At 36.6% G+C, this 19,553-nt stretch overlaps 2 protein-coding genes across 4 annotated transcripts; both read left to right on the top strand.

The window, feature by feature from the left end:
- Positions 1 to 665: 665 nt before the first annotated feature.
- On the top strand, positions 666 to 6,597 carry LOC104899769 (protein Brevis radix-like 2). The gene is made up of 5 exons (XM_010687032.4): positions 666 to 1,241; positions 1,473 to 1,855; positions 4,759 to 4,894; positions 5,106 to 5,494; positions 6,035 to 6,597. Exons 1-5 carry the CDS (start codon positions 1,110 to 1,112, stop codon positions 6,111 to 6,113), a joined length of 1,119 nt encoding a protein of 372 aa, XP_010685334.1. The 5' UTR covers positions 666 to 1,109; the 3' UTR covers positions 6,114 to 6,597.
- Positions 6,598 to 7,765: 1,168 nt separating this feature from the next.
- LOC104899768 (GBF-interacting protein 1-like) lies at positions 7,766 to 19,264 on the top strand. 3 transcript variants are annotated; one of them, XM_048647782.2, is made up of 11 exons: positions 7,766 to 8,250; positions 9,206 to 9,249; positions 9,942 to 10,065; positions 11,049 to 11,184; positions 11,777 to 11,979; positions 12,067 to 12,345; positions 14,935 to 15,271; positions 15,775 to 15,994; positions 17,415 to 17,507; positions 17,964 to 18,407; positions 18,664 to 19,264. In XM_048647782.2, exons 1-11 carry the CDS (start codon positions 8,076 to 8,078, stop codon positions 18,997 to 18,999), a joined length of 2,391 nt encoding a protein of 796 aa, XP_048503739.1. In that variant the 5' UTR covers positions 7,766 to 8,075; the 3' UTR covers positions 19,000 to 19,264. The 3 variants fall into 3 exon arrangements, with proteins under 3 accessions (XP_048503739.1, XP_010685332.1, XP_010685331.1); XM_010687030.4 differs by having other exon boundaries at positions 11,055 to 11,184; positions 11,777 to 12,345; XM_010687029.4 differs by having other exon boundaries at positions 11,777 to 12,345.
- The last annotated feature ends 289 nt before the right edge of the window (positions 19,265 to 19,553 follow it).

The raw sequence follows: 19,553 nt of genomic DNA, 5'->3' as shown, positions 1-19,553 counted from the left end.
CGAAGACAATACTGCATGCATCACCCAAGTAAGCGAAGGGTACATCAAAGGAGACAGAACTAAACATTTATCACCAAAGCTCTTCTTCACTCATGACCTCCAAAAGGAAGGGACGATCAACATTCGACAAATCCAATCATGTGAGAATCTTGCAGATTTATTCACCAAATCCCTTCCGGCGAAGAAATTTGAAGAATTAGTCCGAAAAATTGGAATGCGTCATCTTCATGATATATGCTAGATTCGGGGGAGTATTATATGCCTGCACTTTTTTCCTTCGATCAGGTTTTTATCCCACTGGGTTTTTCCTGACAAGGTTTTTAATGAGGCAGTTAATTTTAAGCATATAAGGATATATTATAGTTATACTCCTTTCCCTAGTTATGGATTTTTCCCACAGGAATTTTCCTAACAGCATTCTAAATAGGACAACATCTGTTATGAGTTATCAGTGGACATTCAAGGGGGAGTGTTGTAAAACAGTGGAATGACCAATTCCACTGTTGACACAATGAATTCCACTGCCATGCATTCAATGCATGGTAGGTTTTTCTCGCCGTATTTGTTGATTTATGCAAATACACAGTAAGTTTTGTGCCTATAAATACCATTGTGAATACAGAACATCAATGCAATATACAATACTCTCTGATATACTTGCATAACTTCTCTCTCTATTTCTCACAACAGAAACAACTAATTAAATTATCCAGATTTCTTTCTTCTCACACTCTTTTTTTACTGTTACTTCCCATATAATCAGAGTGAAACTCAAGATAATTCATTCTTCTTCATATAACAATGGAGTTTCTTTCTGTCGATCTCCATTTTTCTCTCTCCTCCTTGTGAAAAAAAGTACACTGTGATCTTCTTCATTGACAAACTAAATTAAATTCCCACAGATTTTATTGTACGTCATTAATGGTGGCTGTGAATGAGACCTGCAAATTTGTCTCTGCTTCTCTCTCTCCTAAATACCCAACAACAACTTTGATGTGACTAAACCTTTGTAAAAAAAAAAGAACTCTCTTCCCCAGAAAAAAAAAGTATTATTTTACAGAAATTTAATCTTTTTCCGCCATTGTTGAGTGCTCTTGAAAAAAACCCAGATGTTGACTTGTATAGCTTGCACAAAGCATTTAAATGGCGGATCCTTGGGAACTCAAAAACAACGGGAAGAAGACGATGATGTTGTCGCAACACCCAGCAAAAAACAACCCATCAAAACCCTCACAACTCAAGTAAGTTTTTACCAAAAATATGTAATAATATATTACTGCATTTTAGTTATTTGGTTGTTTTTGTTTTGATTGATATATCCTTGTTAATTTAAAACCCATGTTAATTTAAGGATGGAGGAAAAATACCCTGGTTGATTTAATAATATTTTTCACTAATGATTATAATTTTGAAGTATTTATTGATGTGAAAAAGATAAGACTTATTGTTGAAATGTTTGGAAAAAATGGCAGATAAAGGGAATGGCGTTGAGGGCATCAGGTGCATACAAGAACTGTAAGCCATGTGCAGGGGGGAAGAGTGAGAATAGGAAGAGTTATGAGGAATCAAATGGTGGGTCTGGTTCTTCTGGAAGATTCCATTGTGGGTATCAAAGGGCGAATTCGACGGCCAGGGTTTGGGGGAAGGAATTGGATGGGAGGGTTACGATTAAGGGAGTGGGAATGCTTTCCAGTGGCGAAGGGACGCCGGTGTCTGTGAGCGGGAGGTCGGAATCAGTGGTGTTGATGGAGGAGGATGAGCCTAAGGAGTGGGTTGCTCAAGTTGAGCCTGGTGTTCTTATTACTTTTGTTTCCATGATTCAGGGTGGTAATGATCTCAAGCGCATTCGCTTTAGGTATAATTTCGATTTTGATTTTTGTTTTTGTGGTTGTTTTTTTGTTTGGTTTTGATCTGATTCTGTTCGATGTTTGTTGGGTTGCTTGATGAATTATTGAAATGAAATGGGTTTTCTCTGTTTTTATGATTGTGATTTGTGAATTTATGTAAAATTTTGTGGTTTTATTGGTTTAGAGTATGTGCTAAAATGTACTTATGTTAAATCGTGCTGTTCAATTTGAATGTGGATTATCTAGTGATTTGACCCGTCACTTTGTAATTGGAAAGTGTCACCGGCTTTGTGGTGTTTCTTGATTGTACAACATTTTTTTCCAACTTTAAGTTGTCGATTCACTTGTAGATCATGAAAATGCTAGATTGTTGAAGTCAATTTTGGAACTATCGATCGTGTTAAGTATTGGCTGTCTATTACATCAGTGAGAGGTTTGTGACAGTGATGTAACTATATGAGTTTTAGTGGATCATTTGATAGTTGTGACTGTTGTTGTTGGAGAATTTTTGGCTTTCCCCTTCTTTTGATTGTTGAGGTTGAAAGTTCGCGACATTTGTGATTGTAATTTACAGCCCTGGTTGCTTGACAAATTTTGTGGACTTCTTGGTACTTTGTGCATCTGGTATACCAAGAAGGCAAGAAGTGGTCAGGACACTGGCTTCAGCGTCTAGCATATTGATTTCTTGATTAGAGAATATGTGATCTTATCATATTTGTGTCTTCTCTAGGTCAATAATTTCCACAGGTAGTGGGTTTTGAAATATTTATTGGACTGTATGTGGGATATGATGCTTACATTCAACCACAAAACAAGGGCTTTTGTGGGCCTCTCTATTAAGCCATAAGTGGTCTGTAATATGTTGTTAAAGTGCTCTCCAGCATGATTGTGTTCTGTTTGTCATGGACCCAATCACTTTTCTCTGTAAACTGTTTCTCTTAGGTTTCCTCATCATTTTTTAATACAAATTTTCTAATTGACTCTTTATATGGTCTTTCTTTTCTATTTTCGAGCTCTTATCTTTTCTTCCCGAGGTTGGGGGGGGGGGGGGAGATGGCTATTTATTGGCAGAAAATGACTATGTATGTACTAGGGAGTGGCTGAAATTATGTTCTTGTACTTCTTTGGCTCTTCTTTCAAGTTGAAGCAAATCTTGCCTGAGCCTTTTGCACATACCCTTCAAATTTTCTCGCATTCAGAATGGGTTTCCTAGTGTTACTGCTTTTGTACAGATTTTGATACTCCCACAATCCCAGCTTGGAGATGACTTTGAGTTGGGTCACGAAGATTAGTAAGAGAAAATAATGGGTGGGTGGAGGTGGGTCCCAATTATAGAAAAGAAGTAAAAGACAAAGAGGGTAAAAGTAGAATGTTTAGCTCGAGCATCTTCTTTTGGCTCATTTTAATCTTGAGCAGGGATGGAGGGAGTAAGTGACTGTGAACTAGATGTAATTTTAAGACCGTGGAAAAGAGAGAGGATTATAATTTAAGAATGTTGCATGCCCTTATACTTGTGTTTCGATGTTCTGGAATCCCAGACCCAGTTGACAAAAGATGTGCGTATCAGATGGATTGCTTACAGCATATTAAAGTGCTCAAAAATTCAAACTAAAACCCTGTGCTACAAAGGTTAATACTATCAAAGGGTATGCTTTGCTTAATTATTAACATAAATTACGAGTGTCACTAGGACAAGGAGATGTTTTAACCTGCTTTATTCAGCATATTGCTTTGGTATCTTGAACGAAAAATCATGTGGAAGAAGGGAGATGCAATACCTGCAGCTGATTGTGTTTTGATTGATTTAGCTTGAAAAAACTTGCACTTTATGTTTTCCATGAAACGTAGTTGGTAACTAGAGAGTATAGTAAAAAGGATTGTGATTTGTTGTCAACAGATCTACGTAGCACAACAAGTGAGAAAAAGGGATCCCAAAGCCATAATTATAATTTATAAGTATCTTTAGCAATAATGATTTTCCTAGAATCAACAAGGTTTACGGGTTTACCTCATTTTGTTTCGCCTGATAGAATAATGGCAAGTAGTCGTCAGATGCTTTTATGATATCTTAATACACTGTTATCTGTGGAATTTTGAAATTTGAATTGTATCTTTTGAAGTTCTCTAATTGTCAGAAATATTTGCTTTTAATTTTAAGAGGGGGTCCGTTATCTATTTGCATTGAAGGCAAAGTCTTTTTGATGATATACACTGCATATTATTACAATTTGTCATTTTTCTACTTCTTCTCTATGTTTGCATACTTTTTTTCTGTGGTTCTCCTTGTTCAATTGAGTATGAAGGTAAATAAAGTAAAGAAGCAGAAGATTATTAAATTAATTTCTTGACATTCTAATTGTTATGCCTAAATACTATGAAAGTACACACAGATGACACCAATAGGGTGGATACATATTCTATTGCTTAACTGGCCTTCAGAATAAACATTGCTCTCTAGTTTTCTTATTGTCTGAATAACATATTGGCGTTAATCTAGCAAAGCAAATTGCTCTCGTGTTGTCACTCCTCATTGTAGTCTGTAGATATGGTTGTCCCTTTTGAGGCACCCTTCAAATGTAAGATTGATCTTTGAATTTAAGTAGAGGATTGCTTCTTTATGAACTTCTAATTAGTTATCTCTCCCTTCTTCCAAAAAACTTAAAAAGCAGAATGTTCTTAACCTAATTTTCACGGGAAGAAGTATGCCGCTCATTTAATCATGTGGCCTGATGTTTCTAATCTTGCTTTGCTGCCTTTTTGTTGCCTCGAGCTTTCCAGGAAACGGAAGCTCAAAAATGAGCTTTTGTTTCTCAACAAATCATTGTTTGCTTACTAGGAGCTTTATGGTCTTATAATAATGTGAAATCACTACCTTCTTTCTTCATGCCATGTTACTCTTTTGTCTTCTCAGCCGTGAGCTTTTTAATAAGTGGCAAGCTCAAAGATGGTGGGCAGAGAACTATGACAAGGTGATGGAACTTTATAATGTTCAAAAATTCAATCAACAGGCTGTACCGCTAGCAACCCCTCCTAGGTCTGAAGACGAGGTGAGCTCTCATTACTTTTATGGTTATACCTTTTCAAGAGTTGATTTTTGTTGTTAGGAAATGAGGAATGAGATAGCAGGCCTCTGTACTAGGCAAATTCATGTATAAGGATGGTTTCATGCTGTTTTCTGTGACCGGAACTGAGAATTTTAGTGGGCTTTCTAAATATGCAATCTTTATTTTGATGTCCGAGCTTTTGACATTTCTGTAGATCTCGAAGATTGGATCTGCACAGGGTAGTCCTGCAACACCCCCATTGAGTAAAGAATGTTTGCCTCGGAACTTCCATCGTCCAACAGGGTTGGCATATTCTTCATCGGATTCACTTGATCAGCATGCATCTCGCCAATACTATGAGTCGTGTGGACTTGCTTCGACGCCTAAGCTCTCTAACATTAGTGCTTCAAAAACAGAGACATCCTCAATTGATGCATCTGTTAGGAGCAGCTTATCAAGAGAGGTAGATCACTCGGGTGAACTTTCGGCCAGCATAGCTAGTGACGTTGAGACTGAATGGGTTGAGCAGGATGAACCTGGGGTCTACATCACTATCAGAGCATTGCCTAATGGTTCTCGGGAGCTTCGACGTGTCAGATTCAGGTGAGCATTAGTAATAATAACAAATCTGTCATTAGCCATTGGTTGTGTACCCATTAATCACGAACTCTGAGCAAGTACCATTAATCTCAATTAAGATTCTGAATTTCCATAGATACTAATGATAAGCTTATCTGATTAGTCACTACCAAAGGGAAATAAAAGAAAAAAACCCCTTGTGAACATTAGCTACGGTTTCAGGATTAAGATCCCAGAAAGCAGTACGAGAGCAGGATTCAACAGCGCCAGAGTAGTCTGCTCAGTTGCTGCCTTCTACCCCTGAGTCTCATCATCTAATTTTAGTTTCTTCACTGAATAGTTGAGTTATAACTAATTATGGGTTTGGTGAACATGTCATAACTCATAAGCACCATCTTATTTAGTGGAAACCATTTTCCTATACCATCATGACCATTGACTTATTTATTTCCCAATCTCCCATGCCTTGGTTATTGACTTAGTTTCCATGGAGTCGAAAGACAATGTCTAAAATGGCCCTTGAACATGCTGATTTGATGCAATTAATTTGATTCCTTGATGCAGTCGAGAGAGATTTGGTGAAATGCATGCAAGAGTATGGTGGGAAGAGAACAAGGGCAGGATCCAGGAACAATACTTGTAATCTAAGCTGCTCTTCGACTTACTGGATCTCTCCTAGGCGCACAAGAGTTCAATTAAGGAAGCAGAAAGACTGATGGGGAATATTGAACACACATACAGGAAACGTTTTTTTTTTTTTTAACCTTGGGTTTATATATAGTTTTCTAAATATAGATATTAATGTAGTTGAAGTTTGGTTGGAGCATTAGGTAGAAAGATGTTCAGAAATGAGCTCGGTGAATACAGAAGTTGAAGAGAAATTTTGGTATGAAATGACTTTGTAAAAACTCCAAGTAGCTCGATTCACAGAAACTACTTACTCGCATGCGAGAAATTAGTCGAACTATACTCGGGACCTTCCAGTACTTTGTGTAAATCTTCTCCATGTTTAGACGTTAGAGTAATTTCGAACGAATTTGATATATAATGAACTTTTAACATGCTTGATATGTAGCTTAACTTTGTTAAGCCAATTGTAAGCAGTGATTATGATTCTGTTATGTGCAGAGTATAATGTACGATTAAACTCTTACCGTGAATGACATTCTTCATAATGTGTTTTAAGTCACCCTTTTGCAAGTCTTCGTTGGAAGTCATTGCACCATAATTCTCTGCAAAGTTGACTTAGCAATCATAAATTTCCCTTGTCACACGATACATAATATTGATAGAAATGTCAAGCTCTTTATTACTTTTCTTTTTTTCCTTATTCTTCGATGAGTGTTAATCTTCTTTCTTCATAATTATCTATATAGTTGACATAGGACGTCATGACTTTGCATGTTTTGTGGTGTAGTTGAGCCAATGATACAGCCGTCCACTAGAATATGATTTTGATCAACAATTCACAATTTCAATCTTGTACTCAATATAGCACGAGCTACCAAGTAGGAAATTATAACAACAATAATGATCAAATCGAATCATACATAAGCATTTGGGATTATCAATTAGAAATGACATACTCCTCAGTTTCTAACTTAAGTCGTATAGCTTAATTTTTGTTTTACGTCTTTAAAACTCTAGCTTTTCAGCTTACATAGTGGATTAATTTGAGGTGTTTTATGTTGAACTATACTAAGTATTAATTATTAACATTATAGTTACTTCAAAAGAAGTCAAAATTTACACCTTTTGTATATTAGGTGCTGAAAAGGATGAAACTAAAATAACAATATATCAAGCACATTGTTTTGGGTTCTCCTTGGTTTAAGTAGATAAATAAATTGTAAATGCTAAAGTAATGACAAAAGGAATCACCATTCCACGAATACCAATCTATTCGAATCTATTAAGCTTAGTTCAGATCAGATAACACCTTTAATGACCGAAACCATCAACAACATAAACACCCAAAATAGTTTCTATTACCCTAAAAACTTGCCAACATCATAGCTCCTACCCTCCTAAGTTGAAAATTATTGACATTGCACCAAACCAAAAAACTTTGTAGAAAATGAGAATAAGAAAGAAAAAGGTTCCAAAAATCCAAACATAGTAGTGGGCTAAACTCTAAAGACTCCAACTTTCTAACCCAAATTCTGTTCAAATTTCCAACCCATTTTACACACCCAAAAGAGGGAACTTCAAAAAGTTGGCAAGAAATCAAAAAACATTTTAAAAAATATATATTTTTGAAATAAAATAAAAAACCTTCCTAAAATGAAGCATTGAAGACCAAAAAGGTGGAAAAATTAATTCAAAACCCTTAAACTCTTGTATCTCTCTCCCCCAAAAAAACTTCCATCTCCCTCTTTTTTTCTCTCTCCTCTTTCTCTCTTCTTCATTAGCTTTCTCTCTCATCTAATGCATAGCAAACCCTAAAACCCTAATTTAACATACCCTCTTTCTTTTTCTTAGGGTTTTACTGATTTTCATCTTATATTAGTACGTAAATTTAGGGTAAAAAAATATTAAATTTTGCTGCTTTTTGTTTTGTTTTTGTTTTTGCGCGTGTTTTTGTTTTTTGTTTTCTGGGATAAAAATGGTTACTTTGTTGAAGACTGAAGGTGGGACGCAAATTGTTTCGGCTAAAGTTCAGAAAACTATTCAATCGATCAAAGAAATTGTGGGTAATCATTCTGATTCTGAAATTTACAACACTCTTCAAGAAAGTAATATGGACCCTAATGAAACTGCTCAAAAATTATTGAACCAAGGTAAATTTGTGTTTTTTTGATTTATTTCATTTGTGGGGTTTGTAATTTGTTGCCATTTTATTGTGTGTGTGTTTTTTGGGTGGATATTGTTAACTATTATTATGGTAATGGAAGGGTTTTAGGTACTGATGTACTATTTTAAGTAGCTAATTGAAGTTCAAATAAATTTAAAATTATGTGAAAAAGTGCTTAATTGGTGGGTGTAATTATGGAGTTTTAGTAGTTAAAAGTTTAAATGTTGTCATTTTTTTCTTTGGGTTTTGATGATTGAGGTACTGTATGTGTTTATTATGTCTTTTTTGTTCATTTGTGCTTTTGGGAGCTGGGAAAGAAGAGAAGGGTAAAATTATAGTGCCCTTCTTTTATGTAAAGGAGAATAAGCTGTTAAGTAGAAGGAATGAGGTCACTTGTGTCGAATGCCAAGTAGTTATACTTATGTCCATGTTCTTATAGCTAGTTGTTTTAGTCGATGTAAGGCATTGGTTTCGGATGCTCTAGTTTTGAAATGTGAAACCCTTTTTGTTTGGAGACTATAGTCACATATGCTATTTTCAGATGCCCAAATAAAGATGCTACCTTTGTGTAATAGCATCGTTTACGACTGGGGTTTGATGCCGTAATTGAGGTTGATTGATCCAAATATTATAGTGTCTTTTGTTAAGATTATGTCATTATTTTTAGTGATGAGGGTTTAGAGGATATAACTTTTGTTTGAGATGGAGGATGCATTATTGCTTAATTGTCAATCTCCTATTAGTGGTTTTCAGGAGGAGTTTACATGCATGTCTATGCAACATCTAGTTGGGTAGTTTGGAAAAACCTTATTAGTAAACCATCTAATCTTGCTGTTTGGTGAGTTGTAGTGTGTTAGTATATTGTTCGTTGACTGAATGTGTTAGTTAAAGTCAAATTAACAATTGTAAGGATACTAAATCTGATGACTTTCACCTGTCAGATCCCTTTCATGAAGTGAGGAGGAGACGAGATAAGAAAAAAGAGGTAATTTGTTTTTGAATTTTACATATTTCTGGTTCATTTTTTTATGTAATGATTAAGCAAGTGAACTGTTCGTGTTCAGACTTTATAGCTCATATTGTTGCTGCTGGAAGTTGTTGCCTTGCGTTGTTTTCATTATTCACATTGACTTTGGCTCTTTGTGGTTGTTTCCTTGTAAATTTTTGAATGCAAGTTGTTATACCCCCTTGACCTCTTAAACTTTGAATCATCCCTTTTGTTTGAGTGTTGCAAGTGGATGTGTTCCTTTACCGGGTAATGGGGTCAGCTTTTTGTTTTAGCTGTAGTTTACGACTCATTATGTATTTACGTTGTAAATGCTGTCCACTTCAGGTTGGCCTCAATACTTGCTATGAACATCTGCTATAGAACTTTTGGATTGCCATTTTGAGTATAGAATTGCTGGTCCATAGTCTCCATAGAGACAGTTGCATATTTGACTGTACATTGACACTGTATTCAGTTCATTGGTCGTATTAGTGTCTTAAGGTCCTGAGGATGCCACTTTATAATCCATATTGTCATGTATGATTGTGCTTTATCTTCACTCTTTTAATTTTGTTATAGACTAGGATTGATTGATTAAGGGTTTGAGTGCACTGTTTACTGAGTGTACATAAATGCATAAAAATCATTTTAAAGGTCTTGGATACTGAATATGTGGCATTATTTTGCAGAATGCAGGATATAATGATCACTTTGAACCGAGGAAACGTTCTGAATATACAAGTCAAGGGGTGAAACTCTATGGTTCTGATCGTAATGTTCACAGAGGTGGCTATAAAAGGAGTCCTGTAAATGGTAAGTGAATTTTTGAGAAATGAGAAAGCTTGTTTTTTTTCTAATACCCTCAGATTGTTTCCTATTTAATACTAGTAGGAACTTTATGGACAAAGACCTTTGTGTGATAGAATATAGATCTCATTTAGATATAGGAATAGATCATTTCTTTGGTACCGATTTTGCTACCAGCACTCGGTTTTTTCAATTTATGGTGGCATTGGTTTGCGTCAAATTTCGGTTGCTTGTTGGAATTGTTAACATTGTGATTGTTACCCTCCAATTGGCGTTGAAATTGTCTGCAACACTTTCTTAAATTTTGTAGTGTTCTTTCGAGAATGTTCTTGGGAATAGTATGTGTTGATCACTGAGAAGGCATGCATGACAGACATAACTGCCTTTCCCCATTATAAAGTTGCAATAGGTAATTGATGAACAATTAAGATCAATTGGTGGTGAAAACTGCAGAGCTGGTTTGTTTCATGTTTTTCACTTCTGTTTTAATGGATTGCCATCCTTTTGTTTTTCTTTGAGATGTTTTGATGTTATTTGGGTTAATTTCCGTCTTCTGATGGAGGATGACAAAAACTAGAACAATATGGCAAATTCTAAAATGTTTGAATCATGTTAGGTTTGGAGGATAGATGTAAAACTGATACATTTGGTGTTCTCATGTAAGATGTAACATACGGAATCCTATCTTTGATAATTTTGGACATAGTTGAAGCTTGAACCTTTGTAACATATAGAATCCTGCCTTTCCCCATTGTAAAGTTGCAATAGGTAATCCTCCCTCTTGTTTTGCTCTGTCCCAATTTATGCTTCACTTTGTATTGAATACGTATATCTGCAAACATCTTTCCTTATTTTCAACAACATATATTACTCCTGTATATTTGTGAAAATACCTAATGTAGGATATAGAACAAATTTCAGATGAGAGAGTGTATCAATAGAATAAGTAATTCTCGTTTCTTTGTAATTGATAACACTTTCTGCTCTAGATGCAGGAATGAGTCAGGAGTTTCGTGTTGTGAGAGACAACAGAGTTAATCAGAATTCTGAAAGAGAAGCTAAGCCTTCAACTCAAGCTTCATTGTTGGCCAATGTCCAGCGGATTAATAATGCTTCTGAGAGAAGGTATATTTCACTGTCTCATTTATATCTGCATTTTCCAATTTCCATGGCAGATATGCCTGTCGTCTTCTTTTCTTGTGTTCTTTTATTTATATGCTTTTTTCTTCTTTTCCTCTGGCCTGGTGGAAGTATCCTCATTTGTCAACGTAGTTATTGTTTTGAAGACTCGTCATCAGATTATTGCTGTTGTTGTGCTGTTGATATATTTGTATTCTCTTTAGTTATGTGCATATTGAAGGATGGTCCACACTATTGTTTTTCCATCATTTTATCTTCTGCGTTCTTCATTGAATATACTGACCTTTTTTTCTATTTTTATCTCTCTAACGAAAAGCGTCTGACTGCCTATCATAGATTATCTGTGTATATCTCAGATAATCTGGTTCGTTGTGGTATGAGAAATGGTATATCAGGTGGGATAATGTACATATGTGCTGCTGTAATTGCATATGGTTGTTTTCCAATATGTTTGTTGAATTTGACCTGTTGCTTTATGATTCCTAATAAGAATTATGCTTATCATTCTTTGCTGTGTCTTCTTTGCTTTCCTGTTTCCTGAGTTGCCTGTAACTGAATCTCTATTACAATGTGGCAGTTCATCTGTAGTGCCAAACTATCATAGACACCCAGGTAGACGTTTTCAAACTCCCAACGGGATGCGTGATTTTCGGCCCAAAGTGTCTCGGGACTCTAATACTGACTCTCGAAATGGACATTTTGAGAAGAAATCAACTGTTACAGGTTCTGAATCTCAGGTCACATTGATGAAGCCAAACAATTTGCACTCTCAAGCTGGTGGTACTGTATCTTCCAGTGCTGTAGGTGTTTACGCTTCTGCTTCAGATCCTGTGCATGTTCCATCTCCTGATTCTAGATCTTCTACAGCTATTGGGGCGATAAGGCGTGAGGTTGGGGTTGTTGGCAGTCGTCGACAATCTTTGGATAATAGTTCAAAGCAGTCTCTTCAGCAAAGTAATTCTAACACTAATTCAGTCTTGGGAAATTCATCAGCGGCAGAACCATTTCGTCAGATAAATGTTGTTTCTCGAAATGACCAAACTCATGCTACTGCTGTGGAACCTGTAGTGGTTAGCTCTACTGGAAGCAGATCAAGCAGTCACTTCAATGGTAGATTGCATCAGCAATCTGTTGGTCATCAGAAAGGTACGTTTTTCTTTAATTGCTTATCTGCGAGAAGTGAAAAGTTGCGTGGTATCTCAATTCTTATCTAGCAGCTGATAAATCAAACTAGTTCAGAAAATGAACCTTGAAATAGAACTTCTGTACAGATCCTCATAGAGTAGCATCAGAGTAAGTGAAACGATTCTATTGAACAAAGCCTCTCAACTTGTCCTATGTCTTAAAATTCTATCATTCACAGCTAGCCATAAGCCCAAAGAATCACTTAGAAAAGTGATCCCTGAAAACCTTCCTCTTCTAAACCTCCCAACAGGACAACAGTGACTTAGTTGATGTGAAGCTGGTGCAGTTCATAAGGTGTGCAAAAATAGAATGTGAGTCGACCCATTGAACTACCAAAAACTCGTGAAACTCGGTACAAGTGGAACATAGCTGCATGCGGTGAAAAAACAATCTCTGAACTCATAATCACAAAGTATAAACACGTTTTGGCACGAAATATGGAACTTGTCACTTGTGGAGTCTTTTAGAATTTTAGCTATTTTTGCAGATGACGTTGAGCTTTCTTGAGACCTGAAGTAAGGTTCTGTTCTTTTGGACTGAATTAATGAAAATTTAGTTCAGACAAATTTACTTCAGTTCTCAAAAATTTAGCTTAGTTCAGTTAGTTTCCTATCATAATTTTAATTCACTTCAGTTCAGTTTACACAAATCAAGTTCAGTTTTGAGGAGTGGTGTAGCTTTGAGGAGTATGATTAAGTTTTCTTGTTGAAGTGGGGGTTATAATGTCTTCAATTTTACGATATATTTTTCTTTTTGATATAAGTGGAGAAGTTGCACATGTAGAATATAGCCGAGATCCAAGCTGTTCATGCAGAGGTCCACGTGGTTGCTTATTACAAGTTATCGTGGAGTCCGTGCTTCCCCATAACCTGCTAGAAGATATTATTGTTGCTTTGAGAAGGGGAGTCGAATTCTCTTAGCAGGGATTCTGGTGACGTAGTTTTGTTTGGATATGGCATTTTTCTTCATAGAAAGTTAAGGAAGCTGAATAGATACCGCTTTACCATTCATATCCAAATGTTTGAGAGTTGAAGTTCATGCAAAAATCTTTGCCTTTTCTTGGGCCTCTCAATTTTCAAATCTGGTGGCTAAAGATTTGTAAGATTTATGTTGAGACTCGCTACTTGGTATGAAAGGCGTTACTAGCTCCTCATGAAAAAAGGACATTGTGGCTTTAAGGAGCAGGATCTTGCAGGGACTATGCTCATGTTTTTATATCTTTTTGATATTTCGATTTATCTCATAGAATAATTAAACGAACACAATTTGCATTGCCACCTCCTTTCCGTTCTTTTATCGGGTGATAACGAGTCGAGTCGAGCCGAGCTTGATCTTGGGATTGCTTGGCTTTACTTGGTTTTGTTACATTTGAGCTCGAGCATTACGCAGCTCAAGTTTTCAAGTTCAAATTTAGCTTAAAAATTGAAGTTGAGGTTGGTAATTTTTAGCAAATAAATACCTTTTGATGTTATAACAATGTTTATTTATCTATTTAGTATATGATAGTATTTGAAGATTCTTCATAGTCTAGTACAATTTTCTAATCAATATTTATGTTTAAAATTTTATTTATGTGAAATAAAATATGTAAAAATATTTCGTTCACAAGTCTCTCACGTCGAGGTAGAGTAGTTTGCTAGCCGACTAAGCTCATGATCACCCCTATGATCTTATGATTTGTTGTTAATTTAGGGCTCACTTCCAATATCTTAATCGAATGGTATTAGGAAAGTTGAACTTTGGTTCTAGTTATCACTTGCTAGTTCCAACCGAAGGCAAGTAATTGAGCCGAAGTCTTTCAAGCGGAGTTTGAGTTGTTTGCAAGCTGACTAGGCTCATTTTCTCCTCTAAATTTTAATGCTTGGCGTCAATCCAGGGCTCAGGTTGTTACTCCCAATATCCAAATACAGTAGTTAATATTTGCTGATTCCAACTCAAGGCTAGTAATTGAGTCGAAGTCTAAGATGAAGCCTAAAGGCGTGTTTGATAGACAATAAGTTAATTTCCTTTAGGCTACCCCCCCCCCCCTTCCTTCCCCCCCGGCCTGTTCGTCTCAAGTCTCACTTGTTGGTCAAATGACAGAGTAGGCTAGGACAACCAAATAATGATGTTGATTTCTGTAAGCAAGGGGATCTTGCTTGCCTGGATAAGTACAGATGTTGTAATTGTTTTTGAGCCAATGTTTCAGTTTTAGACACAACAACCACAATTCTGAGCTAATACCTTCCTGGTTCTAAGGAAAAGCTCAAAAAGACCTTCAGCTCAAGGGTTCTCGTACTTCATTTTAGTACAAGATAGGTAAGAATACCGAAGTGAGTGAGACAACTCTCTCAAAGGTAGCTGGTACAACTGCTGCACAACTTCAGATGTCACGTTTCATGAGCTATCATCTACTACGTACTAATGATTTTTATGATGTTAGTCTTTTCTTATTGTCTGTCTTGTCTGTATAGTAATAGTTCCTTTATATGCAATAGAAAGAGGGGTTCTGTGCTGTCATTTGTGATGAATAGATGGTTTTTAAAACCTTGGTATTGTTATTTTGTCTAGGTGCCTTGCCTGGTAAAGAATGGAAGCCTAAGACAAACCAGAAGTCTATTGTTTCAAGTCCAGGCGTGATAGGATCACCTGTAAAATCTGTTTCACATCTGGTTGATAATTCCAAGAATGTTGAGAGTGAAGCAGAGCAGTTGCAAGATAAGCTTTCACAAGTAAACATAAAGGAGAGTCAAAATGTCATCATAGCCCAGCACATTCGGGTCCCCGAGAATGACCGTTGTAGGCTGACTTTTGGAACTTTTGGTACAGAATCAGATAGTGCCGAGAACCCTGTTTCCACATTTCAAGCAGTTGATAGAGTCGAAGAGCCAATGGAGCCATCTTCTTGGTATGCTGAACTATACTGGCCTATAGTTCTCATTAAGATTTATCTTTGGGATTTACGCTGCTTTTACAATTATAAGTACTAACCTTAAAAATCTGATGTAAATTTTTGTGAATAATACCTGAGCTCCCTGGAGAAAGCCATTAGAAAATTCGAGCTTCTTGTTGATTAGATCGCAGTATTTTTTTGCTTGTGAAGGTGTCATGACAGCTTTCATTGTGACACTTTAATTCTTTTATGTAGAGAGAGAAGCCATCCTGCTCTTGTAATACTTTCCTTTCACTTAATCCGTTTCTCTCGGAATATTAGTAACTAAGCCAAGTATAAGAAAAAGTGAGAAACTGATGACCTGATAGACTTTTCTTCTTCTTATGACTTCTAATAATCATTGTCTAGGATTGATTGCAAACAACTGTTCCCCCCCCCCCCCCCCCCCCCCTCCCACCTCCCCCCCTCCCCCCCTATTGCATGAACCAAGTGTCATCCATTTTTTCTCTGCTATGCAGCAACCAGCAGATAAATTCTGTTCATGATCAAGTTCGAAATTCTGGTTCTAGTAGTCCATCACGTGCATCATCTGAGAATCAGTCGCCTGAGAAGAAGGATTCCTCCGCAATCTCCAATGCAGAAGATTTTAGTGATATGGGTTTGGTCCACAACAGCTCATCGTTGACTGGTGTAAAGTCTCAGCAGCACCAGGAGTCCACTGATTTGTCCAACTTTTCTGTAAGTTTAGTTGCTTCTCTTGTCTTTGTTTCCAATATTGTGTGTTTTCTTGAATTTTTTTTATCTGATTTCTCAAGACAAGGTAAACTTGTGAGTTGTGAACATACTTATGGACTAATGCCAGGATAAGATTCTCACTGCCTTTGTTAGTAGATGAATTATGTCAGATCTATGAGTTCGTTAATTGTAATACTGCATGTCATTATTGGAGTATGGCTGGGGAAAAGAGTTTTCTATTGGCTCACGGACCTGTGACATCAGAGAGAAACACAGACCCCTGACCATTATGAGAGGATAACTTTTTTTATATTTTTTTCTTCTGTTTAGCGATGACTTGCGTTTCCTTTTAGTTGAAAATTCATGTTTCTTGGAACTAGCCATTGATGTGTTGGATTCTCCATTTGTTGTCTTGTCTTTAACAAGCGTAATGTGTTGTTTCTTTTACTTGAAGTAATGGACTATATTACCCGGATGTGATGTGACAGGACATGGCACATGGGTGCAGGTATAAATCAGTGTCAATTGCCATCTTGCACTTGGATATGGCAACCTGATATTAAAAAAAGAAAGGCAGGAGAGGGAGGGAGGGACGGTGAGAGAGTGCGTGATTTCACTTTAAAAAATCTTGTATGGACATGTTTCACTATAAGTTTGTTGTATACCCATGTTCATATTTGCAAAAATTATCGTTTTTGTTTCCTAAGTCCAATTTTAATGCTTTGAGTTTGTTTTTCAAATAATCACTATGAACATATAAATTGGTAACTCCAACTGTCTAGCATGTGCATGTAAAAATGGTCACTTAAAAACATAAAAGGGTAACTTATGCATGAATTCACCACAAACCTACCAAAGACTGGGTCCATACAAGATTTGGCATTTTTATATTGGGCTTGAGAGGAATTTTACTGAATCTTCCACCTAAAAGAGTGATAATTAGAATGTGTGAGAACTTGGAAATGAATTTACAGGTCGTGCAGAATAGCCCTTCAGTTTTGTGATACATTGCATATGTAAATATTTCCTCCGTAACAATATAGATGTTACACTTTGACTTTTACGCTTGTCGATGCAGTACTTTAACCGTTAATTAACTTTTATTGTGTATTAGTAAAAATTATAAGAAATTAATATTATGAAAGTATACATTCAAACGGATCCAACAACATATCATATAGCAAGTGTTGATTTTATCTAAAACCTAAAAATGCATGGTCAAATGTAGTAGGTGAATAGTGTTTTTTTTCAAAGTATACCATCTATTTTGTTACGGATGAAGTATTATGTTGGGGTATGGGGATGATTCTACAATTTTCATATTATGTTGAGACGTGAGATCCACAAACTTCCCATTTCATCTGGAATGACATAGCGTATAAATATGGTGGCTTTTTCTCATTAGTTGAGTGTTGGCTTGCAGGCGTATGATCAGCAACCGGTTTATGACATATCATATTTTAGGCCTTCTATTGATGATGCCGTACGTGGATCTGGCCTGCCATCTCCTCAGGAGGTAATTTTGTTTACAGTTGATTTACTGAATCAACATGGTTTTTCTTTTCCTTTTTCTGATGAATTAGATTTGCCATCTCAATTAAATTTATGTTATTTTGAATCACTCTCCAAATTTTTTTGCTTCCTTTTTTTAAAAGTAAGTTCTCGGGTTGTTGGGCAGTGGGGATGGGGCTATTGGTAAGAGGAGGGGTTGGATTTTGGCTCTTCTACAAAAAGACAAGAAACATGTTGCTTTTGTCATAATTCAATGATTTGTCAAATGAACTACCAGGAGCACAATTGATCACTTTGGAAGGACAGTAAAGGGAATTGCATTCCCATAGCTAATTTCCTCTCCAATGCTGTTTGATGTTGCATCAAGCCTGTAGCATGTTTAATGAGCATCTTGTGCTTGTAATATGGATTCTTGTGTTTATATTTAGTTAGTGTTTAAAATTAACTCCTCGAATTACAGGCTTTACCATCACACATTGCCAACAATGCCTCCGCATCATCTGTTGGAATGGTGCAGCAGCAGGCACATATGGCTCAGATGTATCCACAAGTCCACCTTTCGCATTTTGCTAATGTCATGCCATATCGACAGTTCATTCCTCCGCTCTATGTTCCACCAATGGTTCCTGGATTTTCTGGTAACCCTGGCTATCCCCACCTCTCAAATGGAAGCAGTTATGTTTTGATGCCTGGTGGAAGTTCTCATCTACCTGCAAATAGCCTCAAGTATGGAGTTCAACAATTCAAACCTTATCCCGTTGGCAGTCCTACTGGCTTTGGGAATATGCAAAACCCCAATGGATATGCCATCAATGCTCCCGGAGTTGTTGGGGGACCGACAGGTCTTGATGATTCATCCCGTATTAAGTACAAAGATAATAACCTTTATGTTCCAAATCCACAGGTAATACGATTGTACTATCCTTGTTCATACTTGAAGTTCTTACTTCCAAATTTTCTAAATCTTTTTCTGCCTAACTACGTAATGCCCTTAAACATTATGGGTCTTCTTTGCGCCATAAATGGAATTTATCATTCTGTTGCTTTGAGTGAAACTTTTTCTTTCTAAAAAATGTGCTGATTCTGTTGCCAGATTTTTGAATTAGTTCCAATGATAAATTTTGGTATGTCCACTCATTTTTTTGATTTGAAACTTTCAGGCTGAAACTTCTGAAGTTTGGATACCAAACCACAGAGATCTTCCTGGCATGCAACAAAATCCATATTTCAACATGCAGGGGCAGACAGCTCACCCTGCTGCTGCATATTTACAATCCCACACAGGTCATGCTTCTTTCAATGGAGCAGGCGTAGCGCAATCATCCCAAATGCAATTTCCTGGGATGTATCCTCCTCAGGCCACTGGTATTCCCAATGCTCATCATCTGGGTGGCGGTAATATCGGAGTTGGAGTTGCTCCACCAGCTCCTGGTGCTCAAGTTGGAGCTTACCAGCAGCCTCAGATCAGTCATCTCAACTGGACAACAAACTTCTAAGAAACAAGATGCTAATCCTTTCCATGCCTTGTTATTGTCAGGGATGGATAATCTAGGTACAGGTTCCAAATTTCCTTGTTAATTATGACCCTAACTCTTATCATTTTTGTTTAATAGAAAATGTGGTGTTCAGCCCTATCTCTCTCTCTTTCTTAAATTTCTGCCGATACAAGCTAACATAGTGCTTTCTGAACATCGTACAATCTCGACGCTGTTCTTTCAAAAGCTAAGCTTAACTTAACATAAATTACGCTATTGCTATTAAGTCTTATCTAACAAAACTTTGCTTTGTCAGTATTGAAGATTTCCCATAGATCCTGTATGACTTGTATTGGTTTGAATGAGGAGCAAAATGTTATCAGGTACAATACCTGTATGATGAAAGTGAGTAGTTCAGAGAGGAAAAGCAGTTCCCTACTTTATTTTTAATCTTGATGGGAATAAAGCTGCCTGTTTTGGCTTTAATACAGTGTAACTGTGACGGGCAAAAGAGTTTTTAGCCGGCAAAAGATGCGGCAGTTTCTTTGATGATCCCAACAAACAGTGATTGTCAC

The sequence above is a fragment of the Beta vulgaris genome, chromosome 7 (genome assembly GCF_026745355.1).
Source record: "Beta vulgaris subsp. vulgaris cultivar EL10 chromosome 7, EL10.2, whole genome shotgun sequence".
In the NCBI taxonomy this organism is placed as follows: Eukaryota; Viridiplantae; Streptophyta; class Magnoliopsida; order Caryophyllales; family Amaranthaceae; genus Beta; species Beta vulgaris.
The sequence above is the reverse complement of the archived record's forward strand: the minus strand, read 5'-3'. Positions and strand labels throughout refer to the sequence as shown.